Here is a 27,927-nt window from a genome sequence, read left to right as displayed (position 1 = left end):
TACATACCCTGACGTCAGAGGGAAGGCGTGTATGAGTGAGTGAGGGGCCGAGGTGCCTCCCGCACACCACACACACACACACACACACACACACACACACACAGCACAGCACACAGCACACAGGCCACTGAGTGCAGCATCCAGACCTGACCCTTGCCAGCCAGCTCCGCGGTCCAGAGATAGGGCGCTGCCCACTACAGGAGGCAGTGCCTGGCCCCCCCCCGCTGCCAGGGCGAGGTAAGGGGTAGCATGGGGGACCTGAAGGAAGCCTGTGATGGAAAACTGTGGCAGAGGCAGGGGCAAGGGCAGTTGGTACCAAGAAAGGCTGTGTGGAGTGAGGCAGGAAAGGTCGGAGCTGGCCCAGCCCCAGCTCTTAGAGGATGCTCTAGATGCGGTGGAGCCCACCGCCCTTCCCTTCTCTCCCCTTGACCCTCGAGAAAAGCCGAGGTGGAGGCTCCCTCAGGTCCCAGTGCGTGTGAACGTCTGTGTCTGGGACTCGCTGGGTTGAGAGGCTGACAACAGCAGCTTCCTGCCAAGCTGCAGCCTCCAGTCTGGGAACTGGGCGAGGAAAAGCCTCGGCTCCTTCCAGACCCTAAAGGGCCAGTCCAGAGCGCCGCTGGATCTTGCCCCTGAAATCTGCATTGAGGCCAGGGTGGAGAGGGACTGCCTGGGGCAGGCAGGGGTCCCAGAGCAGCTGTCTGTCTCCTCACTCTGTTTTTCCCTGGTGTGGCAGAGATAATTGTGTCAACTGGCTGGAGGGATGGCTCATGCTATTTTCACCTTTATGTCACCCCACTTAGTCCTTGCTCTCCCCTGCAGGCTTGCTAGGCTAGCTCTGACATCCCCCTTTGCCTAGGTACAACCCACGGTAGGGCAGGGCAGGGGTGACAGGCCTGCTGGGCCACCCTTGGCTGGCATCAAGCCCCTGAGTGCTCTGACCCTGGCACAAGGAGACTGAGTGGAGATGAGGGGCGATGCTGGCACCCACAAGGAGACAGCAGGTTCCTGCCAGGCTGCAGGCTCTTCCCAGGGCGGAGGGGACAGGAGTGAGAACAACAATAAATCCAGAGTGGAAACTGCTGCATCCACTGGGCTGGGGGAGGGGAGAAGGATGGAGAAGGATGTGGGCCTGGTGGGGGGCGGGTGCCCTTTCTGACAGCCTGGCACTGGGTTGCCTGGATGCCACCCAGTCAGGGCCTTTCCCCGGGAAGGAAGATTTCCAGGCCTCTCGTGGGGGTCGGTGGGAGGGGCCCTTTCCCAGCCCTGACTCCATCCCAGAGGTCTCTGGATGTGAACGTCCAGATTCTGAGTGTCTCCTCCCATTCTTGCCCCTCATTGCCTTGAAGTCCCTTCCCAAAGCATCTGTTCTCAATCCTTGTCTGTCTGGCCCCACCTTCAAAACACACAAGCTGGCTGCAAAGGGTCCCAGGAGAACACACCATTCCGTCCCAGCCCGGGGACAGACAGCTGGACCAAATTTGAAGATGCTCATTGGCTAGGGAGAGGGCTCCCTTGCGGCCCTCGAGGTCCCTCAGGGATGGGAAGATGGTGGAGTAGGGATATTTGCCAGCCCATCCAAAGGCAGAGTGCCCCCACCCACCCTAAGTGCACCCACTCTTTACAGGTGATACCCAGCAGAGGGTGCTCTGAACCTGATGGCTGTCACAACCACTAGTCACAAGCTTGGTGCCCGGGACTCAGAGCCCTGTGATCAAGCAGCTTGGGGGTGATCTGCAGCAAGGTGAGGGAGTAAAATCGGGTGCAGCCTGCACACATCCCCCCACAAATGATAGTGGCCGGGCAGGAGGTGACTTAACACCCCGGGGGACTTAGAGACCACACTGGGCATTCCCACTGCCACTATGTGTGGCTTTGGCCAGTGTGATCCTCTCTCCAGGGGACCCAGTCAGGTAGAGGTGGAGCTTGTCTGTGCACTTGGCTCTAGGAGATATCCTGGCTTTCCCTTCCCCCACTAATGCCAAAGAAGCCCAAAACCTTAGGAAAAACAGCCCCAGAGATGCTGGACATGTGACCAGGAGGTGAGTAAGGGTCACTTAAATAATTAATTTTTAGTATTGGCTGGGACAGCTACACACACACACACACACACACACACACACACACACACACACACTGTGGAAGGAAGGAAAGGAATCAGGTTTAATTAGGTCACCCCCAGCTGCAAGGGCTGCTTTTGGCACCGATGTCTTTAAGGAGTGGCTGAGAAGCTGGGGGAGGGGCAGGCAGGTGGTCCCAAGGTGGTTCTGTCACCTCCCAGGACCCAGCACAGACGAGCCTGAGACACTCGGCCAGCCCTTCGCCACCCCTCTGGTGCTCCCTGTCTTTCTGTTTTTGAACAGAGGTACCCATTCCTCCCCAGTGGCACCCCATAATGGGGACCCCGGGCTGGAACACTTTTATTGGGGGAGTTGTTTTTAAGCCTCAAAGAGTTGGTGAGTGATTCACCCAAGGTCATGGGCTGAGTCAGCACAGCACCAGAAATAGAACCCCAAATCCTGGCTCCCTGGTTCTTATTTGGCCTAGACAACATTCTCCGGGGGAGGCCCAAGGTGGGAGATTTTGTCCAGGGAATTGAGGGTTTTCTACCTTGCCTCAGCTGCACACCCCATTTCCATGCCTGTCTAGGGCTCAAGAGGGCTACTGGGCCAGCTGGGTGTCTTCAGTGAGTCCTTTTCACCCCTCTGGGCCTCCGTTTACTCCTCTGAAGAATGGGTACATTGGTAGTAATTACTATTTAGGCTTCTTATGGGGCACAAATGGGACAAGAGTCTGACAGGTGGCTAAATTGATAGAAGGTGGGAGAGACTTGTCAAATGAGGGCTAGACAGCAAGTCTCAGATTCCACACTATATGGGGACCCTTTATGGCCAAGGCTGTCTCCTGTGTATATTGCCCTAGTGTCTCTTGCTCAGTTTTAGTGTGTGTGTGTGAGTGTGTGTGTGTGAGTGTGAATGAGTGTGTGTGAGAGTGTGTGAGTATGTGTGTGAGTGTGTGTGAGTGTGAGTATGTGTGTGAGTATGTGTGTGAGTGTGTGTGAGTGTGTGTGTGTGAACTGCTTCCTTGGGGATGACCATGTGGGTATTTAGCCTCAGACAGCTAGACTGGCCTTCATTAGTCGTCTGGTCTGGCAATGGCTCATGTGTCTAGGTACACAGAGAGTGGGCGACGGTCCCTCAGTGCTGATGGTGGAGCCGCTGGCTTTCACTGAGGTGCCACATTGAAGGGGGTTCTCGTGGTCAAGACACTGAACCCCAGTTTTCAGGAGGAGAGTCTGAGACTCGGAGCCAAGCCCCAGCTGGCTCTGGTCCGCTATCGCAGGGCTGACTCACTTGTCCTGAGTGCCAAGGTCCCATGGCACACCGCATTGCACCCTGGGTTATCTCCAAACAGCGCTGATGTTTTGGCTTTGCCTCTCCTAACCCCACCACTGCAGAAACGGCCTGTTAGTCTGGTTTCCCTGAAGGGAATGGCGAGCCGGCCGGTGGCCTCTGTGCACAGCTAAGGCCGTGCCTGTTCATGGTGAGTCATGTTCTGAACCTCACCCACTATCCCAGTACCACATAGACTGGTGTGGTGTGAGACCTATAATAATCCAGGATCCAGGCGGCAGAGGCAAGAGGATTGGAGTTCCAGGCTAGACTTGGTTACTTCCTGTGCCCCAAGGAGAAACAAAACAACAAACAAAAAGCAACCCAAAAGTCTCTTTGCACAGCGTGCTGGTATCTAAACAACGAAAGCCTTGGGCCGCTTGTCCTTCCCCGCATCAATATTCTGGATGCTGGCTCTACATCTTCTCCTCTCCCTGGGCTCTCTAGGTGTCGCAGGGCTGTTCTGGTCTGGGAAAGGGTAGAGCCCTGACAATCAACAGAAAACCAGGGTATCATTGCTCAAGTCTGCAATCCCAGTACTCAGAGGAGAGGCAGAGGGTCCAAAGTGCATCCTTGATCACGCGACTGCGTGTTCAGGAGCTAGAGCAGTGGTTCATCCATTAAAAGCACCCAGCCCAGCAGGTGGCTTACAATCACCTGTAACTCTAACACCACGGAATCTGATGCCCTCTTCTGGCCTTTGTGGGTACTGCCCACATGTGTGCATATTAACACGTACAGTCAAATTGAATAAACTAATTTTAAAATATTTATTTTACTTATGGGTTGTTTTTGTTTTGTTTTTGAGACAGAGTTTCTCTGTGTAACAGCCCTAGCTGTTCTGGAACTCACTCTGTAGATCAGGCTGGCCTTAAATTCGTAGAGATCCGACTGCCTCTGCCTCAAGGTTATTGGGATTAAAGGTGTGCATCACCACCGCCTGGACAAATAAAATAAATCTTTTGGGGGGGTTCAAGACATGGTTTCTCTGAATATCCCTGGCTGTACTGGAACTCTGTAGACCAGGGTGGCCTTGAACTCACAGAGATCCACCTGCCTCTGCCTCCTGAGTGCTGGGATTAAAGGCGCGCGCCACCGCTGCTATAATCCCAAGATATGGGAGGCTGAGGCAGAAGGACTGTAAATTCTAGTCCAGTTTGGATTACATAGGAAGTTCTAGGCCAACTGGAATAGTGAGACTCTAAGCCTCCTCAGCTCCACAGAAAAAAGGCAAAAGGGGGTCTGGGGGCAACTCGGTGAGTAAAGTAACAGCTATGGAAGCAGGGCAGCCTGAGTGTGACCCCCACACCTGTGCAAAAGGCCAAGCCCCTCAGAGGACCTCTGTAACCCAGCACGGGAGGCAGAGGCAGGGGGATCCCTATAGGTGAGCTCTGGGCTAAGAGAACAACACTTTGCTTTGACAAAAGAGCGGAGAGCAAATGAGGAAGACACTCAACATGAACCTGTGGCCTTCACACCCACGCACACACATCATGCGAAACCCACACATACACATAAACATACACATATACACCGAATGTCTGTCATGACTTACCACTTTGAAACCCCGGATTCAGTCAGCCCTAGTTTAGATTCTGCCTCAGACATTGTGCCCTTGATTGATTTAACCTGAGCCTCAGTTTTCTTGTCTGTAAAATGGGCTAATACCACTAGCCTTAAGTGATGCAGCAGGAATTAAACCAAGGAAAAGGAGCTGTGAGACAAGGAAGCCAACCAGGAGCAGAGGAACAATCCTAAAGGGGGTGGGTAGGGAAATATAGGGGACTGGTCTAGCGCCCCAGTCAGCAACCAGCCCTATCTGTAAGGAACTAAATCCCCAGGTGCAGCACTTGCCTAGCACTCCCACAAATTCAGAAGAGCCGCTGAGGAGGGAGGGCCTGTCCCATTCAGCTCCCTACCTGGGTGGATGAGGCCCGGCCCTGCAGAAGCATCCGGATGTGGAAGCCGCCCTCTGTAGAGCCCTGGGAAGGCCTGCTCTTTCTGATGCTCCCGAGCCCCGCCCCGCCACCTGCTGCCGCCTCTGAGTCGCTCCCAGAGCTCACCCTGGAAGCAGCGTGACCTTCCTTTCTCACCGGCAGCGGCTGGTGGAGCAGCCCCGCCATCCCTGCATCTCCTTGGTAACCACGGTGGCTCCTCCCTTCTCATCCCCTACTGACGCCCCCATTGCTAGCTGCAGCCGCCCAGCTCACCACCAGGTCTCAGGACCCTGTAGTGGGGAGGTTCAGTGGCCCTGTGCCCACCGAGGAAGCAAGGATGTCTCCACTACGGTCTCCCTCACCAAGGGGGGACCAGGGTCCGGGGCCAGGGCTCCTGAGTGACCCTGGGACTTTGGTGCCTGCCTTATCTTTGGCAACAACTTTATTGTGCAGTTTGTTTGTTTGGAATCGGGGTGGAGCTCCGAGTGTTACAGAGCTTGCCTAGTTGGCAACCATGCCCAGCATCAGGGAAACAAAAACAAAAACAAACAAATAAAAACAAAACACGAACCTCAGTGGATTCACCGACTGTCACTTCAGTACTCACCGAATAAAGGCTTTTTAGTAGTCAGTGCCCTAGAAGAAATGCTAGTCACCCCACACCCTCCTCCCCCGACGGCAAATCCACCGATGCGTGATTTTGTAACCGCCTCTTCTGTGGTGTTCTCAAGGGTCATTTGTGTAACAGGAAGCCGTGTTTCATGCCTGCCTAGGGCCTGGCTCTACCTATGGCTGGTAGACTGCCTGCTCACCCTACAGAGCGCATGAAGTACCTGTCAAAACCAGAAGAGGGCCGGGCGTTGGTGGCACACGCCTTTAATCCCAGCACTCAGGAGGCAGAGGCAGGTGGATCTCTGTGAGTTCGAGGCCATCCTGGTCTACAAAGTGAGTTCCAGGACAGCCTCCAAAGCCACAGAGAAACCCTGTCTCGAAAAACCAAAAAAACAAAAAACCAAAAAAACAAAAAAAACAAACAAACAAAAAAACAGAAAAGGGCATCAGATCCCCGGGATCTGGAGTTACAGATAGTTTTTGAGCCACCGTGTGGATGCTGGGAACATAATCTGGGGTCCTCGGCAAAAGCATTAAATGTTCTTTACTTAAAGCCACAAGTTTCCCCCCTGCCCCTCCCTTCTCTCTCTCTTCCTCTCTTCCTCTCTTTTTTCTTTTTTTTGAGTTTTGTTTGGGACAGGATCTTACTCTGTAGCCCAGACCAGCCTTGAATTTGCAGCCTTCTGGAACTCCTATCCCAGCCTCAGGAGCGCTAGGATTACCGGTGTGAGTCTCCATGGCTCGCCTGACCTTCTGGTTAGGGTGGGGGTGGGTTGTTCATTTGTGTCTGTTTGTTTTGGGAAAGCATTTCCCAGCATTGCAGAAAAGGGGGGTGGGGTCCTTGGGGAGATATCTCAGTGTCTGAGCCCTTACTGGGGAGGGGGAAGGTGAAGATCTCAGTTAGCGGGCAGTGGTAGTGGACGCCTTTGATCCCAGCACCAGGGAGGCAGAGGCAGGCAGATCTCTGAGTTCGAGGCCAGCCTGGTCTACAGAGCGAGCTCCAGGACAGCCAGGACTACACAGAGAAACCCTGTCTCGAAAAACAAACAAACAAACAAACAAGCCGGCAGAAGAGCTACAGACGCAGCTTGGTGACAATGTAATGACATGCGGTGGAGGAGTAAAGGGCTGGGAGGTGGGGGCTTTCCCCTGTTCCTTTCTTTCTAACTATAGTTAAGGAAGGGCCTCAACCAAGACTCAGGATGACCGGGGAGAGGAGGAGGGTCTGTCAGTCACATTGCACAGATGAGAAACCGAGTCCCAGGGTCAGCAGCTAGCAGTAGCAGCACTGGAGGTCTCCTGGGAGACCTGCAGGCCACCCGTCTCTCCCCAGTCGCTACAGTGGCTTCTCTTAGGCTCCATGACACCTAAGCTTTTGAGGGAGAATGGGTGGGGCATGAGAGGAGTTACAGCCTTTTCCTTAATACTGGTATGTTTTATACAGAGAAACCCTGTCTCGTAAAAACCAAAAAAAAAAAAAACTGGTATGTTTTTCCCAAGATCTTCAAGGCCCTAAAATATCACAATGGAGGACAATGAAATAACTTACAAAAATGCTTTTTCAATAGCAGCACTGGCCCACGCAATGACCCTAGGCAATTACCAGTCTCTTGTGGGCTCTGGGCTGTTCCCTTACCCCACCCCACCCTGCTGGGTGAGGATCAACCCCAGCAATTTGAGCATGCTAAGTTAAGTGCCCTCCCCACATCCCCAGCCCTTCAGCCTCATTTGGAGAGGCAGAAACTGGGCTAATGAAAAATAGACCACATTCCCAAGAGTTCACCATGTGCTCGCTGCTGCTGTTTTTGGGCGTATTGAATGGCGTTTGGGCCTCAGCGTAACCTGCCTACAAAACAGGAGCCAACCCTACCCACAATGCAGAGCAGGAAATGGCATCAAGGGTCAAGAGAACTGCCTGAGACCAGTCAGTCAGGTGGACACTGCGGGGAGGTCGCCAAATCTTAGGTTTAAAATCTGAACCCAGAGCTGTGTGTGAATTTGAAACCACTAACATTTATGCCAAATCTTGGCCACCGCATGTCCCATCTCCAGACCTCTGCAAGCTGGAAGAACTTACGGTTCTTTTTTGTTTTGTTTAGTTTTCTGAGACAGGGTTTCTTTGCGTATCTCTGGCTGTCCTGAACTCCCTTTGTAGACCAGGCTGGTCTCGAACTCACAGCGATCCGCCTGCCTCTGCCTCCCGAGTGCTGGGATGAAAGGTGTGCGCCACCACAGCCAGCTGAATTTAGGGATTCTAAAGCAGGTCCTGCTTTTCTTTTTGTTGCTGTTGTGACACAGGGTCCCATATAGACCAGGCTAGCTTCAAACTTACTGTGGAATCCAGGACAACTGTGAACTTCTAGTCCTTCTGCTGCTGCCTGTGTGTGTCAGGACTATTACACAGATGCACTGATCCGCGTGTTTATTTTGTCTTCCAGGCGAGGGTACCGAGGCAGGGTGGGGCTGTGGGTGCCTTTGGGAGCCGCTAGCCTCAACAGCGCTCTCAGCTTGTGCCCGGCACCCAGAGCTGTTCCCGCTTCCTTTCATCGTGTTTCTCTTCTCTTACAGACGGAGTCCACAGCTGGCGAAGCCACTGAGCAGGGCAAGGCTGGGCCCTGCCCGAAGGGACCCCAGAGTCCTTCACCAGCCCCTGTGCCCCGGAGCCCACCAGGCTCTCGCGCTGGCGCCACCATGACGTCAGAGCCACCTCCAGTGGTGCCACCTCTCCACTCCCCCAAGTCCCCCGTCTGGCCCACCTTCCCCTTCCACAGGGAGGGCAGTAGGATCTGGGAACGTGGTGGTGGTATCGCGCCTCGGGACCTGCCCAGCCCTCTGCCTACCAAAAGGACCAGGACATACTCAGCGTGAGTACCTTCCCCTCCCCTCAGTCCCACAAACTTTCTCCAGGCCAGGGCCAAGCCTGCCTGTCCTCCCAGGAAGCTGTGCGACCTTCCAGTGACTTCAGTCAGTGTCCCTTCATTCCAGTTACAGAGCTCTCACCAGAACCTAAGGGATAAGTAAGATAAGTCTACAACTCGCAGGGGTTTGGATACTAGGTAAGGACTTAGCCTGGGGTGTGGTTAATTAGGACATCCTAGCTGAGTTTGAAGATGCTTCAGGTGAAGAAGGAAGAGACTCGAGATACATAACCTAGACAGTGTGTGTACCTGTTACAGCCTTTGTGTGTGTGTGTGTGTGTGTGTAGGTCAGAAAACAACTTGTCAGGAGTGGGTTCTGGGGTTCAGACTCAGGTGTTCGGTCTTGGCAACAACTGCATTACCCACTGAGCTGGGTTTTTTTTTCCTTGTAGACCAGGCTGGTCTCAAACTCACAGAGATCCGCCTGCTTCAGCTTCCCGAGTGCTGGGATTAAAGGCGTGCGCCAACTCCCGTCTTCATGGCTGATTTTTTTGAGACAGGGTTTTGAAGTAGTGCTGATTGTCTCAAACCAGATTTATGAATGGTGGGGCTCAGGCATGTACTGCTGTGCCTGGCTGCAAGCCTTTATTATCACTACTACTCTGCATAGCAAGCATGCATTGTCCTACGTGTGACCCAAGGACACAGCAGACACGTATGAAACGTAGTGACGGGTGGTCCTAGAGCTACCATGAGAGATGGTGAGGTGCCTCTTAGTTTTAGATTTTTAAAAATTAATTTAGCCGGGTAGTGGTGGCTCACGCCTTTAATCCCAGCACTCAGAAGGCAGAGGCAGGAGGATCTCTGTGAGTTCGAGACCAGCCTGGTCTACAGAGAGTGAGTTCCAGGACAGCCCCCAAAACAATACAGAGAAACCCTGTCTCGAAAAACCAAAAAAAAAAAAAAAAAAAAAAAAACAGTTCTGAGGATGGAACGTGAGCCTTACCCATGGAAGGCAAACTGAGCTACACCCCTAGTTTCACTCACAAATCTTTCAAGTGGAAGCCATTTAAGCCTAAACATCTGGATGGAGGGTGCTGTTTAGAGGGATACTGACAAGGGGCCAGGAGGTGCCCTTGTCCTACTACACTGAGACACTGGGCAGGCCATTGCCCTGCTCGGGGCCCCAATCTTTGTTATCTGCCCAATGGCAGTATTGTTGGGGGTCCAAAAGCGGGTGGGCTCTCCAGGCCACAGCTCCAGCCCTCCTACCCTCTCCCCAGGACAGCTAGAGCCTCGGCTGGCCCGGTGTTCAAGGGCGTCTGTAAGCAGTTCTCACGCTCACAAGGTCACGGTTTCATCACCCCTGAGAATGGCTCTGAGGACATCTTCGTGCATGTTTCTGAGTGAGTCCCCCCCTTCCCTGTTTCTGGCCGGGCCCTGCACAAGTGTCCACCTCCCCTAGCTGCTGAGGTGGGCGTTCCCGCGGGCTACCCCTGCTCTGAGGAGTGCTGGGTCAGTTAGTCCCCAGAGCCCTGGTGATCACTGCTGAGGCGTGGGGTCCTATGCTAAGATCATGGGGGTCCTTAGAGCCAGACCTGCTTCTCGGTCCCCACACAGGGAGGGAGTCTCAGGGAGGCTAGGGCCACAGTGCTCTCCGGGGACTGGCCTGCCGTCGCCCTGATCCTCCCCCTTCTGTCCACCAGCATCGAGGGGGAGTATGTCCCCGTGGAAGGCGATGAGGTCACCTACAAGATGTGTCCCATCCCACCCAAGAACCAGAAGTTTCAGGCCGTAGAGGTGGTGCTCACCCAGTTGGCCCCCCATACTCCACACGAGACATGGTCTGGCCAGGTTGTGGGGTCCTAGACAGGTGGGGGACGCCCCCACGAAGAGGCAGGCAGCGGCCAGCTCTGTGCTCCCACTGCGCCGCTGACCAGCCCTTGGGCGTGCCCGTTTGTCTGTCTGTCTGTGCTCGTGGCCGTGAATGCGTGCTTCTGCCCACCTGTGACCCGTGACTTGCGTGATCCGGCCAGGGTCGGGTGGAGTGCAGCCACCGCCTGACTCTCCTCCAGCCCTGCCATGGAAACACAGGACCTTCTTGCCCTCTTGCCCACCTACCTATGTCCTAAGTCTCTGTGGGCCTGCGTCGTGTTCTTGAGAAGCCCAGGGAGGCCCTTCTCCCGTGAACCCACTCCTCACTGCTGTCCTCACACCCACTCGGCCCAGAACCTAGCCCTGTCTGCCTGTGCTCCTGTCTCCTGTGCTAGACCCGGGTGTCCGCTACAGACTCCTGAGTGCTTTGTAGGGGCCTCCAACTTTAGGAAGTGGGCAAAACATGGAGGTTCATGGCCAGCCCCTGCCATAACCTGGCTCATCTTCCTGACCCCACCCTTCTGGTGCCCTTGAGAGAACAGAGCTGAGCAGGAAGGAACGTGGGTGCTCCTGTTGTGTTGACCGGTCCTCTCTCCTCAGCCAGCAGAGGCTCTTTTGAACCCCAGGGGCCTGGGTTCCTTCCCGAGCGGGGGAGCCAAGCTCATCCCTCCCCACGGTGAGGTAGGGACATGTTTTCCTCCAGCTGGGACAGAACCGTCTCTGCCATCATGATGCACAAACCCTGAATGCCCCGCCCAGTGCTGGCCGTGACAGCGGCTGAGGATGCAACTGACATGTCTCCTCAGGCAAGGCCAGGTCCAGGCACTTAGAATGGTCCCCAGCCAGGGAGACCACTGGCCTTGTCCCCCTCCCCAAATTAGACCCTCTTCCCAAAGCATTAAAATGGCTCCTACAGATCCCTGACAGGGCAGTAGTTGAGGTGGCTCTTATCTTGTCCATCCCTCGAGTGTGACTGTCCCTCTTACCTGGAGTCCCTCTGGGGCTAAGAGGCATCCCTTCTAGAAAGTGGGATCACAGAAGGACCTGCCCAACAGTGACCCTTTTGAGACCCAATCTTCAAGTAAAATGTGGGCTCAGACGATCAGGATGAAGGGGTCAGTGATTGTCTAGGTGACCTTGTAGGTGTTCGGGACCACAGGGTAGAGTCATTTGGGGTGTTTGTACCCACTTTGTCCCAGAACCTATTGCACAGAAGTCAGCAGCCTAGAACTGCTAAAAAATGTTGGCTAGTCCCTCACACTGGAAAAGACCTACCTATCTGACACCCCACTGTGAACTAGGCTTCTCCAGCAAGGCCTGTCCTTGAAGAACTGTCCTCTATCAGCTTGAGGACCTGAGTTCAAATCTCCAATATGCCTGTCACCCAGCACTGGGTGACAGACAAGCATATCCTTGACAGGGAACTGGTTGGTACAGGTGGATCCCAGGGCCACCCAGGCCTCCCTCCTGTGAGCAGGCCCTCTTCAGGCATCATTTTGAGGCTGAGTGGCAGAGGGCATCAGGCCTCCTCTCTACTCTCAGGCCCTGCAGTACAGAGTCCTCAGCCACGGATTACCCATCCCCTCCTGACACTGGCAATAAACTCAACTGTGACCCACCCTGCCTCTGAGTGGCCTGTCTGTGAGAATCCTTGGAGAAGGGGCTGAGGAAGGACACAGCATGCTGGCGACGTTTGGGGCTTCAATGGGCCAAAGACCTCCTGGGGCAAGCTGCTTTGTCTGACCGAAGAGCATGTGACAGGAACACATCTAACACACCTTGTCTTGGGAACTTTAATCTGTGACAGTCCTTTGAGTAGTGCCCCTTCTGGGCACTCTTCCCCTTGCCAGTTGTGGCCAGCAGGTTCCGCAGCATAACTCACATGCCTCCCTCTGGGGTCAAACCTCTTTTTTCTTTTTTTTCTTTTTTTTGGTTTTTTTTTTTGAGACAGGGTTTCTCTGTGGCTTTGGAGGCTGTCCTGGAACTCGCTTGGTAGTCCAGGCTGGTCTCGAACTCACAGAGATCCGCCTGCCTCTGCCTCCCGAGTGCTGGGATTAAAGGCGTGCACCACCAACGCCCGGCCTTTTTTCTTTTTTTTAAAAGTTTTTCAGGACAGAGCTTCTCAGTATAGCTTTGTAGACCAGACTGGCCACAAACTCACAGAGATCCACTTTCCTCTGTCTCCCGAGTGCTGGGATTAGAGGTATGCGCCACTATCGCCCAGCTCGGTGAAACCTATTCTGTCCCAAAGACCAGCAGCATCAGAAGCCAGGGGCCATCAGTGGAGTGCAGGAATAAGTCTTATCGGGAGCCACCTGGCTGGGGACAGGTGCCACAGACCCGGGTCCTGTGTGGGTGGGGCTTGTGGTGCTCCACATGATGCTGCCCCATGGGTCTCTCTTCAGGCCTGGCCAGAGCTCTTTGAAGGTCCCAATGCCTAGCTGTGGCCACAGTCATGCCTCATGGGCTGTCTCTGGGAAGAAAAGTTCTCGGCACCGTTGTACAGTATCCTGAGGGGAGACCACACTATGGCCGACAGTCCGGGGGTCTGCATAGATCTCAAAGTCATTCCCACCCTGCATTCAGAGGAAGGACAGACAGAGAAGACATGATCTTAGGTGATGCCTACAGGACAGGAAGTGCCTAGGATTGAGGCCAAGAGCCACCCTTCCCATCCTCGCTCCTGCAGACCCGCCCCTCCTCAGACCTGCCAAGAATCCCAGTATCCTGGCTTCTCAGACCCGCCCTGACTTGCTATATAACATGGAACAGGTATCTAGAGTTCTTTGGGTCTTAGTCTTCTGAACTGTAGAGTGGGAACAGTGAGTGTCTTCTGGGAAGCGCAGACAGGTTCTAGTGTCCTGTGTCCAGGCCTTGACCTCAGGGGCTCTGATTGAGGGGAACTGGGCGGGGTCGCACTTACAGGACTGGTCTCATTGCCAAAGAAGTGTATGATGTCGAAGCTGTCCTCATCCAGACTGTCGAGGCAGCAGCGCTTATCCCAGCCCTCGGGGAAGACGTCGAAGCTTATCATGCCTCCTGTGGAAGTGGGGGTTATGACAAAATCCTGGGAAGGACAGACAGGGCTGGCAGCTTCTCAGGGAAGCTCACAAGGCTAACTTGGGCAAAACACGCTTTGCTTGTGAGACAGCCTCGGGTACCCAGTTTGGCCTTGGACTCCCCATCTTCCATTTCTACCTCTCACGTGCTGGGATTACAGACACGTGGCAGCGTGCCTGGCTCTAAAGCACTTTGTTCATTCAAAAACCCTGAGAGGCCGGGGTTTGGTGGCACACGCCTTTAATCCCAGCACTCGGGAGGCAGAGGCAGGCAGATCTCTGTGAGTTCAAGACCAGCCTGGTCTACAGAGCAAGCTCCAAAACAACACAGAGAAAGCCTGTCTGATTTTTCAAGACAAACAAACAAACAACCCTGAGAGCCACAAGGGCAGACTCAGGATCTGCAGGGTCTCATTCAGGCAGGCCACAGGCAGGAGCAAAGGTAGACTCACTCAGCCAGCATGGCCAGGGAGACCCAAGGCGACGGTAAACTGGGACACAGACCACATTGGGGGTACCCAGGGGGTTCTGAGCAACAGGGTAACACAACTGTAGGTCCTAAGTGACCATGGCATCTGTTCTCCCCTGTGGCCACTGGGATTACCATGTGCTCCAGGTACCTCAGGGGAGCAGCCAGTGGCAGAGGTTGAGTAGAATCAGCTTCAGAAAGATCTGCAGAGGCCCTGACTGATGTTCAAGCCAATTGGACTAGGCACGGACCACTCGCATCAGTGGTCATTGAACGAAGTGGGCAAAATTGGGTAAGTAAGTGGTCCTGCTGCTGTGCCTGAGTCTATGGCAGGAAAGACATACCTCGCGAGAACCTTAGCCCCTTGCCAGCAAACTCTGTCTTCAGGGCTTCCACAAACTTCTCCCGGATCTTCTCCTTCTGTACAGGGAAGAGTGCATATTGGCTCAGAGGGCCTGTCAGTATACCACGCCCGGAACCCTCACCAGCTCCTTGCCTCATTGTCAGTGCTGGGGCTTAGACCCGGAAATCAGTAACCCCCACCAATAGGGGTATGGAGGCATCAGAAGAAAGGGGGAGGGCATGGAAGTAGAGGGTCAGGTCAGGCCAGGCAGGACCCACCCTGCGGTCTACAGGCTGACTGCGTTCCCTTCCGGGCCTGGTGGCTACACTGCTAGCTTTGTGGCCCTAAGCAAGTTACCTGACCTCTCGGAGCCCATTTCCAGAACTAAAGGATAGAGAAGTAATTAGTGGCTTCTCCCTCGAGGAAAAGAGCTGAGAGACGTGACCCCCCCCCATGGCCTTGATTTTACCTTCCTAGCAGGTGGTGTGCCCCAGGGACAGCACTGTGGATGCTGGCACTCAGAGCCCAGGGCTGGGGGCTGCACCTCCCTCTTTTAGCTGATGGCTGGTCACCTGACAGCTTCATGTGCCAAGCCAAGCCCTAATGTGTCCAGCTTTGTGACCCTAGCAAAGCTCCTGAGGACAGGGTCCTTATCTAACCACACATCCCCATCCTAGAGATGAGGGAAGGGGCTGGGATGCCAGCCATATCCCAGCTTCCCCTACTGCTCCAGGCCAGGTTCATTACCTGTTCTCTATCCCCATCCGGTCAGTAAAGCTGCCTTTCCAACCTAACTGGGCAATAGAGGTCGGGCTGGGACTACCTGAGGAACATGGGAAGGGGCCCCCACCTGACTGGGAGGCTGTCAATGACCAGCCCTAACTATTCCAACAGGAAAAGTGCCTTGTTCCCATGTCCACTGCCCCCTGTAGGCCTCTGTGCACTGTGGGAGTTACACTGTCAAGACCCACCCAATTTCAGGGAAACACCCGGGACCAGTCGGCCATATCAAAAACCATACTCTGAGACCAATTCCCTAAGTGACCTGACATGAAAGCCACTTCTCTGAGCCTTGGTTTCCACATCAATACGATGGGCATAAAACACTTGTCCATTCGTTCAAAAGCATTTCATGGCAGGTAGGCACAGTGGGACACACCTATGACACCAGCCAACAGGAAGCCTCAAGTTGGAGGCCAGCCTTCACTGTTTCAAAAAAGAAAATGTTCCTTGGGCTGGGGGTGTTGTGGGTCAGTGGTAGGGCACTTGCCTAGCACGTATGAGGTCCTGGGATCCGTCCCCAGAACCAGGAGTCTCCGCACAGGACACATAAGGGGTTTGGGGCTGGACGCCACAGGAGTGGAAAGGGTGGAGAGGAGGACAGCCTGGTCTGGGCAGTGTGCATCGCCAGTGCTGAAGCGGGGAAAAAACGGCATCTCTCGAAATGAGCAGAAGCCATGGCTGCAACGGGCAGCAAGGGAGGAGCAGCTGCTGGGTCAGAGACCATGGATGAAGCCACGAGAGCGTGGAGGGATGAACTCGTGCCTCCCCTGAGGGGTGACTGTCAGGGAGGCGGCAAGCAAACTGCATGGTAACGCTAGGGAGGCGGTGAATAGGCTGCACACACCTGTAACCCCACATTCAAGACGCTAAGGGAGGTCACAAGTTCAAGGCCAGCCTGGGCGAACACCAACAAAAAGAAACAAAATCTGGCCATTTAAGAGAACTTGGAAGTTCTGGATGCAAGCGCAAACATGGCATTGCAGACAGAGGCTGGAAGGGTGAGCTGGAGCAGGGCAGATAGAGGCCTCAGGGCTGTGAGGAGCCGGAGGCGCTGCCCAGCCAGCACTGGAGAGCCACAGAAGGCTTGTCACTGGGGAGACAGTTGTTGGTTCTGGTGTGGGTATGCATGCGGCAATGGTACTGAGGCCATAGAGTGGGTCACTAGGGGCTGGTGGCACAGGTTACCAGGAAAGGAGACCAGCAGCGATAGAAAGAGGCTGGAGTGCCTGCAGAAATGACACGGCAGGTGTCCAAGTCTGAACTCAGGATTCCTCCTCTAAAACCCATTTTACTGATGAGAAAGCAAAGCTCAGTGTTGAGTGACAGGGTCTACGAGCTCATATGGGCCTATAGCTGCTCAACAAATGGCACCTTGTCCAGTTCAGAGAACTCGATCCTCTCCTCCAGGGTGCAGCTGCGGCCGATGGGTGAGATGTTCAGCATGCCATTCCGGAACTCAATGAAGGTTCCACTAGGGGTGATGGAGAAAAGGGGAGGAGAGGAGAACAGCTTTGAATTCAAATCCTTTCTCCTTGAACTTCACAGGGTATAAGGAACCACCCATGTATAAGTTAGGGTCCTGGACCTCGGGGTATAGATAATTGGTAGAACGCTTGCCTCTTTCCTGGGTTCTGACCCCAGTTCAGAAAACAGAAAATCCAGGGGTTCCATGTGAAGGGCTCCCTCCCTCTACCGGCAAGCCCAGCTCAGTTGGGGCCTCACCGCTTCTTGGGCAATCTGAGCAGAGCCATGTAACTGAGACAGAAGTTGATCAAGTCCTGCAGTAGCTCCTCCCCCAGGCGGTTCTGGATCGTCTGTGTAAGGAACACAAGGCTCGGACCCTGGCACACACACAAACCAGAGAGAACCCAGCTTGGAAAAGCGGGGGGCCCCCGGCCGAGGCCTGGGGACACTGACCTGCTTGGAGAGTAGCCGTCCATGCTTGTACTGCACTGTCCCATTCTCGGCAAACACGTAATCAAATTTCTCAATGACTTGAGAAGCGGAGGGAAAGAAAGAGCATGAGACAAGGGGCCACTGTTGCCCCAGAGCAAGCCCCGGGGGAGAAGCCCGGGCTGTTCGGCTTGGCAGTCTGCAACCACTTTTCCGCCCTAAACCGGCTTTTCTGGCTGCCTTGGCCTTCTGCACCTTTGTTTTCTTCTCTCCTCTAGGCCGTGGCTGGGGTAGGGCCTTCTGCTTGGAACCACCCTTGGTGTCCCCTCGACTCATCTTCCAACACCCAGCTCCCCCCTCTGCAGACTTCCCAGGAATGCCCAAGAGAGGCTGCCATTTCCACTCTGCTCCTGCAGCCTTCCCAGAGCCCACAGGCCTCCCCCATGAAGACTCCATTCTCCTTTCTGTCTCCCTCTCTGTGGCCTACAGGGTGGCATAGCAGTTTCCAGCGACAAGTGCTACAAGAAGCAGTTGGGAGTCAGGAAGTGCCAGAAAGCATGGCTCGGATGCCCTGTAGCATCTGGGCTATGGGGTGTGGGAGAAGAGGGGCACAGACAGATGGATAGAGTTTGGACTTGCTAGTGAATAAATGAGGGGATAAGGTAAAGGGAGAAGGGGAAAAGGTTTGTTTGTTTTTTGTTTTTCAAGATAGGGTTTCTTTATGTACCAGCTCTGGCTGTCCTGAACTAGCTCTTGTAGACCAGGCTGGCCTTGAACTCACAGTGATCTCCCTGCCTCTGCCTCCCGAGTGCTAGGATTTAAGGCATGCACCACCAGAAGAAGCAATAAATAAACAAATGGAAACCAAGACATAGCAGGGAGCAATGAGAATGTGCACCACCTAAGGGCAGGACGCTGCCGCTCAGCTTCTGGCTGACTCTCCAGAATCTAGCACGGGGCTACTCACAGGTGCTCACTAAATGTCTGTTCGGGGTGAAGACCTCGGTCTGCTCCTTCTCCACCTCTTCTGCCCCACAGAGGCAGAAGTGCCCACGAATTTCCCAGCTCCACCCCAACCCCAGCTGGAAAAGATGCCAACCATACCTACCTTCGTCCCCATCACCCAGCTGCTCAGCGATCTTTGAGTAGTCAGAGCCACCCACCACACCAATCTGCACCCTACTTCGAAGTTTCTGCAGGAAGGCTGACACCTCAGGGTCAATTTTCTGTAAAGGACAAAAAGACTCTTGTTACCCTGGGCAGTGGTGGCACTCACCTTTAATCCCACCACTCGGGAGACATAGGCCAGCCTGGTCTACAGCACTAGTTCCAGGACAGCCAGGCCAGAGAAACCCTGTCTTAAAACAAAAGTGGAGAATTATACAGCTGACCTCAAGTGAAGTGTTGCAACCAAAACAGAAATAGATTAAAAACATTACTCAGGGTGGGACTGCATCCTCAAGGCCACTTGCCTAAAATTCATGAGGTCTTGGGTTTGAAAAGAAAGGAATATAAACAAAACACATATAAGATCCAGTGAGTAAGCTTGGTAGGTGGAGGAATCTGCCTTGATGCCTCATAACCTGAGTTCAATCCCAAGAATCTCATGCATCACCACTACCTGGCCTAAAAGAACACTTTTTTTTTTGTTTTTTTTTTTTTCGAGACAGGGTTTCTCTGTGTAGTTTTGGAGGCTGTCCTGGCACTCGCTCTGTAGACCAGGCTGGCCTCGAACTCACAGAGATCCACTTGCCTCTGCTTCCCGAGTGCTGGGATTAAAGGCGTGCGCCACCAACGCCCGGCGTTTTTTTTTTTTTTTTGGTTTTTTGAGATAGGGTTTCTCTGTATTGTTTTGGAGGCTGTCCTGGAACTTGCTCTGTAGACCAGGTTAGCCTCGAACTCACAGAGATCTGCCTGCCTCTGCCTCCTGAGTGTTGGGATTAAGGGGCAGCACTACCATTGCCCAGCAAGAATTCTGAGAGTGAGCATTAGAAGTTGTCTTTAGGCTGTTTATCAGTTACATATAAACACAAATGAATTTTGTGTTCACGTGTGGGTCCCATTGCTATGATAACTCATTATGTATACGCTCAGAATCTGAACAATATCCAAAACCACAAACATTTCTGGTTGCAAACCTTTCACACAAAAGGTTCTTCACTTGCACAATGCAGAGACCTCAGAAATTCACCCTGCTAAGCTCTGGCTCAGATAACTGAGACCTTTCTTTGCTTGTTTCCGATTCTAAAACCTGTCTACCACAGTAGGAGTCACTTTAAGGGCATCACGGTTATCATTAAATGAAACAATGTGTTCAAAGTGTATCAGGATTCTCCACTAAGGAAATCTGAACAAGGGAGTCAGAATCCAAACTCCCATATATTCAGATATCAAAGACCACGGCTAGAGGCAATGTTAGATGGGAAGAGGAATTCGAAAGTGCACTTAAAAAGTTCACACCTGGTCAGACAGTATTTCAACTTCTCTTGCCTAAGGCACATTTCACCAGTCCCTTGGGGGTATGGTTTATAATAGTGAAAACTGCAAGCAACTCCCATGCTTATCAGCCAGACAATGACAACACATGCTTCCTCAGAAATATTACCAGGCAAAGGTACCGATAAGGCCAGATCTATGCTTCCAACAAGGCAAGGTCCCAAAACAGGTCGTTAACTGTCTCAAGCAAGTTGTAGAAAGTCACAAGCAGGATAATGCCGAGTCAGTAGCACAGTCTCACAAAATAACATCTAATATTTCCTACAGGCAGAGAGATCCAGATAGCACCAAGGGAAGCCGTTGTCCCCACAAGGCAAAGTGGACGACTAGGACGACCAGCAGAGGTGGGAGGCTGAACCATAAAGTGCAGACGGAAAGAAAATACACCGCCATTCTTACAGTGACTCAGGGACCCTCTCGTAACCGGACTAGCCCTGGAGCCTCTCACTCCGTGGAGCCAAAACGACACGACTCACAAAAAAACAAAACTCATTAGAAAAGCAGCTCTCTCCCTCCGACCTGAGGTGGAAGGTAAAACCCTTAAGACGCTTAAGAAACTAAACCCAGGCTTAGGCCTGTGGACGCCAGGGGGAAGGCTTCTTGCCTTCACTAGAGGGCGACCGTGGGCTTGGATGCCCACCGAGATCATCCTGGACACCGCGCTCTTACGCTAGCTTGAGGACTGGCCAGCTGTGCATCCCAGCTGAAACAGGGTGGGCGCATCCCAGAGGCCAGCCCGGGCCTGTGCAAGCCTTGGGCCCGGGACACCTGGCCTCCCGCCCACAGCCGTCCCTCCCAGCACAGCGCTCTCGGGAAGAACGCGGGCGCTCACGCGCGGAGCGCTGTGGCTTGGAAGGCCCGGAGGCCCTGGGTCCCACCTCCTCGGTGACAGGGGCCGGGACCAACGCGTTGCACATTCCACACCCGGTCGCGTGGGTGTCGGCGATCACGTCGCTGCCCGCTCCACGCTGGATCACGGATATCCGCGTGACACTCGGCGGGAGCTGCCAAACCTCGGAGCCCTTACCTGGCGAGCTGGCGTGAGGGTCCCGTCCACGTCAAACAGGCAGAGGATGCGCTCTTTTCTGCGGGTGCCCTCCACAGCCACAGCCATGGCCGCAACTCTGCAGCGCGCCAAGCGCTGTGACCGCAGCAGCCGCCAGGGTCGCGTGCGACAGAGGTCGGGCGGGGCCGGGGCGGGGCCGGGGCGGGGCCGGGGCGGGGCCAGACGCACGGAAAGGGAGGAGCAGAGGCCATCGGTCCTCCCTCAACGGAGAGGGGCCGGCGTCGCCAAAAGCGGACGATACTGGCAACTAGGGCGGAGGGGCGTGGCAATGGGCGGAGTCAGAGCTCTCCGGGCCGACGGAGATTGGAACCGGAGGGGAAAGGGGTGTAACCGGCAGGCGGTGTCGGCCAGGATTGGACTTTAGCTGGTTGCTGGCGATTTCAGGGCACGCCCTACGGGGGCGAGGGCGGGGCTCAGAGCTCAGCTGCTTCTGGTGCCTAAGGTTTGTGGGGCAAAGGGATTGATTGCCCTCCGGAAGAACCTGGCACGCCTGCTCACCTGTAATCCAGCACTTGGGAGGTAAAGGCCGCGTGCACCACCACTGCCCAGCTGTTATTCTTAGTTATGTTTTTGTTTACTTTATGTGTTTGTGTGTCGGCACATGCATGAAACAGCACATGTGTGGAGGTCGGAGGGCAGTTTACAAGAGCCACTCTCTTCCTCCACCATTGCAGGTCCCATGAGTTGAACTCAGGCCATTAGGTTTGGCACATACCCATTGGGCCGTCTCAGTGGATAAGGCACATTAAATGCGTTTGATGTAGGCTTGAGCATAAGGGTTAAGAAAAAGAGAGGAGCCATTTGTTAGAAGTGTCTGGACTCATCTTTCCGTTTTCTTCATGGCTTCCCAGCCTAACCACAGGTCTAGTATGAGAACATTGCCTACATATCTCCATGTGGAAGCCTTTTCGGAGAGAGATTGACCTGCCAAGAAACAAAGGGGCGAATGAAGGAAAGAGACCACCACGTGACAAGAACCTGACCCAACATGTGGGTTCGAGGGCCTGACTATTCTCAGGTCTTTTTTTTTTTTTTTTTTTTTTTTTTTTTTGGTTTTTCGAGACAGGGTTTCTCTGTGGCTTTGGAGGCTGTCCTGGAACTCGCTTGGTAGTCCAGGCTGGTCTTGAACTCACAGAGATCTGCCTGCCTCTGCCTCCCGAGTGCTGGGATTAAAGGCGTGTGCCACCAACGCCCAGCTCTATTCTCAGATCTTGATGCTCTCCCACAAACACACACTGAGTAAGCACCTGGGGAGCTAAGGAACCCCTGAGTCTGACCTCCCTGGCCTGCTCTGGTCCCTCTACACTCTCTCTAACTGAAGAGTAAACACAACTTAGCTCCAGGCGGAGGACAAAGGGCAGGCTTGCCTCCTTTATAAGATTCCAAGTGCCCAGGCTGTGATAAGAGAGTCTTTCCCGGTCACAGGTGACTTGAGTGAGGGCCCTGAGGGTTTTCCCAAAGAAGCCAGAGAAGCAGTGAGGCAGCCATGGGGCTGCTGACTGGGCACGGTCTGCGGTCTGTGGCCATGTTCACGGTCATCTTCATATTACTGGTGGATCTGATGCACCAGCGCCAGCGCTGGGCTGCCCGCTACCCACCAGGCCCTGTGCCATTGCCTGTACTGGGCAACGTGTTGCAGGTGGACCTCAAGAACGTGCCACACAGCTTGCACAAGGTGAGGGGGTGTGGTGCTCCTAGCAGGACATGGTGGTGCTGAAGCAACAGACATTCAAAAGGAAGGGCTGAGGTGGCTGGGCTTCCTGGGGGAGGGCACTGCAGGCCTGAGGACACTCAACTTTCCAAGGGCAAAGACATGGGAACACAATGGCCGGAAGATGGGGCAGGATGTAATGGCAGGTTTGGGATTAGTTGGATAGGGCAGAAGTCAGAGAGGCCCCCAATCTGTGATGGTCCCCTCAGGGAATCAAGTGTCAGGGAATGTGGGAGAGGGACCAGGCCAAGGAACCAAGAGGAGAGCGGTGCTGTGGGTGATGAGTGGTCTCAGTCTCACTGCTGACCTCCAGGAACCGGGAACCCTCAGGTATGCATGCGTGAACGATACCCTGAGGCTTGTGTGGTGAGCCTGGCTCTAGCATTGGCCCGGGACCTCTCTTTGTAATTTGCTCTGTCCCTCCACTTTAGTGATGCTACGGCGATGTGGTCAGCCTGCAGATGGCCTGCAAGCCAGTCATCGTGATCAGTGGACTGAAGGCAGTGCATGAGGTGCTGAACTGTGGTGAAGACACTGCCAACTGTCCTCGAATGCCCATCTATGAACTCCTGGGCTTTGGGCCTAAATCCAGAGGCAAAGGACTGGAGCAGGGGGTGGGGTGGGCAAAAGGGCCTGTGGGCAGCCACTGGAGGAAGGACAGAGGTGGTGGCATAGTCAAGCAGTACAGCAAATTTGCTGAGAGCAGAGCCAGGTGTCCCTGGTCACACACAGATGTGTCTGCAGGTATGGTCCTTGCCCCTTACGGGCCTGAGTGCAGCGACGATTCTCTGTGTCCACCCTGCGCAACTTGGGCCTGAGAAAGAAACCACTGGAGCAGTGGGTGACAGACGAGGCTGGCCACCTCTGTGACGCCTTCAAGGACCAGGCTGGTGGGTGATGGGTGAGGGGTGCAGATGGGCACAGGGACACGTGAGCAGTACAGTGACTATCTCGTGTCTCCACTCGCAGGGCGTCCCTTCAATCCCAGCACGCTGCTGAACAAGGCTGTGTGCAATGTGATCACGTCCCTCATTTTTGCTTGCCGCTTTGAGTATGAAGACCCTTACCTCACCAGAGTTTTGAAATAGCAGAAAAACTTTTGGGAGAACTTTCTGGCTTTATTCCCGAGGTAGGAGGCTCAAGGCAACTCGCAGAGCCTCTTCTATGCTGTCCATCCTCCCGGAGGCAGCTATGTGCCAAGGCTATGGGAGAGGGGGAGTCAGCTGCAGGGGAAGGGCCTGGAGCTCCACACACCTCTGACAATAGGAGGGGAGAAATGAATCGAAGTCAGGGTTTCTAGAAAGAGAGGGAACCTGCCGGGTGGTGGTGCACGCCTTTAATCCCAGCACTTGGGAGGCAAAGGCAGGCGGATCTCTGTGAGTTTGAGGCCAGCCTGGTCTACAGAGCGAGTTCCAGGACAGCCTCCAAAACAATACAGAGAAACCCTGTCTCAAAAAACAAAGCAAACAAAAGAGAGAGAGAGAGAGAGAGAGAGAGAGAGAGAGAGAGAGAGAGAGAGAGAAGGAGGGAACCTGTGCCCTCTGTCTACATGGAAGACACACAAGCCAGTGGTTTCCAGGGTAGGATGTTCACCCCGGCTGTAAGAATCTAAAGGGTGGGACTGAGGAGGAGGCTGGTGATGGGTGGGGATGAACTTTGACTCCATGGTGAAGGAGGCTGGGATCTGAAACTGGTCCAGGTAGACACTGAGTAGAGGAGGCACTCAGGTGCCAGCCCAGTGGTGAGTGGGTAAGGAGCTTGCCAAGCAAGCCTGGAGACCTGAGTTTGATGCCCAAAACCCAAGTAGAGTAGAGACAATGCACAGTACACAGTGTCCTATTACTGACTCACACATACCATGGCCCCATACACAATAATGAATAATGACTAATTAATTTTAAAAAGAGGAAGTACTGAGATATGCTCTGGGGCTGTCACAGGTTTTGAACACCTTTCCGGTGTGCGTGCGCATCCCAGGGCTGGCTGACAAGGTCTTCCCACAACAGAAGGTGTTTATGGCCATGTTGGAGGAGCTGCTGGCTGAGCACAAGATGACCTGGGATCCTGCCCAGCCACCCTGAGACCTGGCTGAGGTGGGAAAAGTGAGGGACAGTTGCAGGAGATGAGGCCAGAGGCATGGGCTAAAGTGTCTTGTGAATTCTAAGGCCGGGCAAGTGGGGCCTGAGTACCGTTCAGCGACCCAGCACCTAAGCTGTCTGGAGACAGTTGGAGGGTATTGTGGGGTTTCCTCTCTTTCTCCCCTGTGCCCACCCTCTCTGTCTGTCCCAGGCCAAGGGGAGACCTGAGAGCAGCTTCAATGAGGAGAACCTGCGCATGGTGGCGGCTGACCTGTTTATTGCAGGGATGGTGACCACGTCAACCACACTGTCCTGGGCCCTGCTGCTCATGATCCTGCACCCGGACGTGCAGAGTGAGCCTGGCTGGGGCTGGGAGGGGGGAAAGACAGAAAGACAGAGACACACTCTCTGATTTTACTTTAGACACTCGTGACCCTGAGCACTGGCTTAACCCAGACACTGTATGAGTCACATGATCCCAGCCCCTAACACAGAGGTAGGAGAGGTCAAGCTGCAGCCCCCTTTGACTCCTTAACTGAGGGTACACTGTCCCTCCAGGCCGCGTCCAACAGGAGGTCGATGATGTCATAGGGCAGGGGAGAAGCCCAGAGATGGCAGACCAGGCCCGCATGCCCTACACCAACGCTGTCATTCATGAGGTGCAGCGCTTTGCAGATATCCCCCCACTGAACTTGCCATGCATCACATCCCGTGACATTGAAGTTCAGGGATTCCTCATCCCCAAGGTAGGCATGGGCCCTCTACTATTACATCACCACACTAGCACACAAAGACAGGAAGATCGAGACCAGCACACCCGGGATTTCCGCCATGCTGACGGGCCCAGCCTGGTGCAGGAGCACTGCAGCCACTGAGTGTGCTGGGGAAAGAGAAATGGCCAACCACAGTGACCACTGCACACAGAAACAGGTCTGGTTGGGCACCCATGGGAGACTCCTTACAGGGTTACCATGGCCTTAGAGAACGGGCTGGGAGGCTCTGAGGCTGAGGTTGAGTGACAGAATCCAGTGTGTACAGAGAGTGGTTGTGTGTGCGCTATCCCTGTCCCATTCCATGTTCACACCGTGTGTCTCCCGCCAGGGGACGACCCTCATCACCAACCTGTCCTCAGTGCTGAAGGACGAGACCGTCTGGGAGAAGCCCCTCCACTTCCATCCTGAACACTTCCTGGATGCCCAGGGCCGCTTTGTGAAGCACGAGGCCTTCATGCCATTCTCAGCAGGTGCTGTGGGCCCCTGGCTCCCTGTCTCTTCCCAGGGTGCCTGGAGGGTGGAGCATCAAGCAGGCCCCAGACTGACTGAGCCCCTCTCCCACCCATAGGCCGCAGAGCATGTCTGGGGGAGCCCCTGGCCCGCATGGAGCTCTTCCTCTTCTTCACCTGCCTCCTGCAGCGCTTTAGCTTCTCGGTGCCCGCTGGGCAGCCCCGGCCAGGGACCATGGGGTCTTTGCAATGCCAGTTGCCCCCTCCCCAAACCAGTTCTGTGCTGTGCTGCGCCATTAGGGACACCAATTCCAGTCCTGCTCTGTAGCTAGGGCTGAGCCATGCACAATAAACTAGTTTTGTGACTGTCACTGTTTCCTTCTCCATCCTCAATTTCCATATCTGCTGGGTCCTCAAGACAACAGTCTCTAACCAGTCTTTACCACTGGCCTCATCCCTCCCCAGGGGACAGCTAATGCTGTGAGAAAAGGGTGTGCTGAGTGTAGACATTGGCACAGGCCTGCTATTTCAGCACTTGGGAGCCTGAGGAAACAGCATTATGAGTCTAAAGCTACCCAGCCCTGTATAGCAAGTCAACCTGGACTATATAATGAGAGCTTGTATCATAAAAACAAAAGGAAGGAGGGTGAGAGAACCGTGCTGGTATTTAGGGGTGATGACTGACCCTATGTCACCTGTGAAGACATATCCACGGTGACTAGGTTTGTGACAAACTGCAATGAGATGTTAAGACTCCATGAGTCTCAGGTGACAGACGTAAATGGATTTTTGCTAAGAGCCAGCACTGCTTTTGTCTGGGTGACGGACAGTGGTGGTGGTCCCCAAGACCCTGAGGCACCCTGAGATGCTAAAAAGGCTCCCAAAAGTATAAAGGCTGCTGTCCTCACAGCCCAGGCTAGTCACAGAGGGAAGATGCAAGGAGGAGCAGCTGCAGCCGCAGTTAGTGGTGATGGGCCCAGCCTGGTCATCACACATGCACAAAGCTGTCTGATGTTTGTCCTGACACCAAGTCTGACTCAGACAGAGGAGGACATTGCTCACAGGGACTCTCACCCAGCCTCACTGCTCAGGGTTTGGCGGGTCCCGTAGTCATGAGCATGGTTGGGGGGGACACCCACATGGCTGACCTCAGTCTCCACTCCTTCCAAGTCAGACTCAGGCAATCTGAGGCCATTTTCCTAAACCCTGTGGCTGGTATAAATGGTGCCACATGGCCCTCAGCCCCAGGTATGCAGAAACACTATTAGCATGTTCCAGGGGCTCAGGCAAGGTCTCCCCACAGTCTGATGGGACTCAAGCCCTTGGCCTGGAACGTGTAGGACCTCAAGCTGAGGTCACTCTACTGCCCTGTCCATGCTCCTTAGCAGGCAAGGCAAGTTGAAACATTTGTCTGAGCATCTTTCTGGCTTTATTTTGGTTTGGCATCACTAATATTTACCAGACCTACCATGGTATTTCTCATGGTGTTGGGAGTTGATCCCAAGGCCTTATGTATGCTCAGCCAGCATGCTCCAGTGAGCCACACCGCAGCTCATCCTGTCCATTGGCAGAGGACAGCCCAGGGGTATCAAGTCATTCCTAGTGTGCAGCCACCACCACAATCCCTCCTCAGATCACTTCATCTGCTAAAGCTGAAGCTCTGCACCCCAGGACAGTAGCTCCCCATTCTCTCCTCTGCTCTAGCACTCATCAGTCTGCCTTCTGTTTCTGTGATCTGACGAGAGCAGTCATGCACTGTCTGTCTGTGACTGACAAGTCTTCTAGGCTCTTTCGTGGTCAGCAGGCATCACACTAGCTCTTTAAAGTGGAACGGATGAGCATCGCTTGCCCAGAACTCACTTGTCTCTCTCTGGTTTCAACTATAGTAGATAACCATGGTCCAGAAACATTAATCAGCTCACAAATTTTGGATAGGGTACCACTGGGAGTCTCACTAAATCTATTATATTCTTTTCCTGGTCTCACTCATATTGGGCAATTAAGGGTGTCTTTGTTCCATATATTCATGTTATTAGGGATGTTGTAGGGGTCTGTGTTCTCAGATCTGTGTCTGCAATATTGTAGCCCTTGTGTTTAAGGAGGAAGGCGATGACGTCCTGATACTGTGTCACGATG

At 54.0% G+C, this 27,927-nt stretch overlaps 2 protein-coding genes and 1 pseudogene across 3 annotated transcripts; 2 read left to right on the top strand and 1 right to left on the bottom strand.

Moving 5' to 3' along the window:
* The first annotated feature begins 40 nt into the window (after window positions 1-40).
* Csdc2 (cold shock domain containing C2) lies at window positions 41-12,289 on the top strand. 2 transcript variants are annotated; one of them, XM_013111340.3, is made up of 5 exons: window positions 41-237; window positions 1,625-1,741; window positions 8,507-8,802; window positions 10,080-10,202; window positions 10,503-12,289. In XM_013111340.3, the coding sequence occupies exons 3-5, from the start codon at window positions 8,630-8,632 to the stop codon at window positions 10,663-10,665; spliced, it is 459 nt and encodes a 152-aa protein (XP_012966794.1). In that variant the 5' UTR covers window positions 41-237; window positions 1,625-1,741; window positions 8,507-8,629; the 3' UTR covers window positions 10,666-12,289. The 2 variants fall into 2 exon arrangements, with proteins under 2 accessions (XP_012966794.1, XP_005067081.1); XM_005067024.4 differs by lacking the exon at window positions 1,625-1,741.
* A 463-nt stretch (window positions 12,290-12,752) lies between these two features.
* On the bottom strand, window positions 12,753-20,900 carry Pmm1 (phosphomannomutase 1). The gene is made up of 8 exons (XM_040752739.1): window positions 20,742-20,900; window positions 18,327-18,444; window positions 17,243-17,319; window positions 17,048-17,139; window positions 16,697-16,796; window positions 14,544-14,619; window positions 13,595-13,710; window positions 12,753-13,247 (listed from the first exon to the last, which is right to left on the bottom strand). Exons 1-8 carry the CDS (start codon window positions 20,826-20,828, stop codon window positions 13,125-13,127), a joined length of 789 nt encoding a protein of 262 aa, XP_040608673.1. The 5' UTR covers window positions 20,829-20,900; the 3' UTR covers window positions 12,753-13,124.
* Window positions 20,901-21,917: 1,017 nt separating this feature from the next.
* LOC101838830 lies at window positions 21,918-26,162 on the top strand (annotated as a pseudogene).
* The last annotated feature ends 1,765 nt before the right edge of the window (window positions 26,163-27,927 follow it).

Source organism: Mesocricetus auratus, unplaced genomic scaffold (genome assembly GCF_017639785.1).
Source record: "Mesocricetus auratus isolate SY011 unplaced genomic scaffold, BCM_Maur_2.0 Super-Scaffold_100010, whole genome shotgun sequence".
In the NCBI taxonomy this organism is placed as follows: domain Eukaryota; kingdom Metazoa; phylum Chordata; class Mammalia; order Rodentia; family Cricetidae; genus Mesocricetus; species Mesocricetus auratus.
This window is presented reverse-complemented; position numbering and strand designations above follow the sequence as displayed.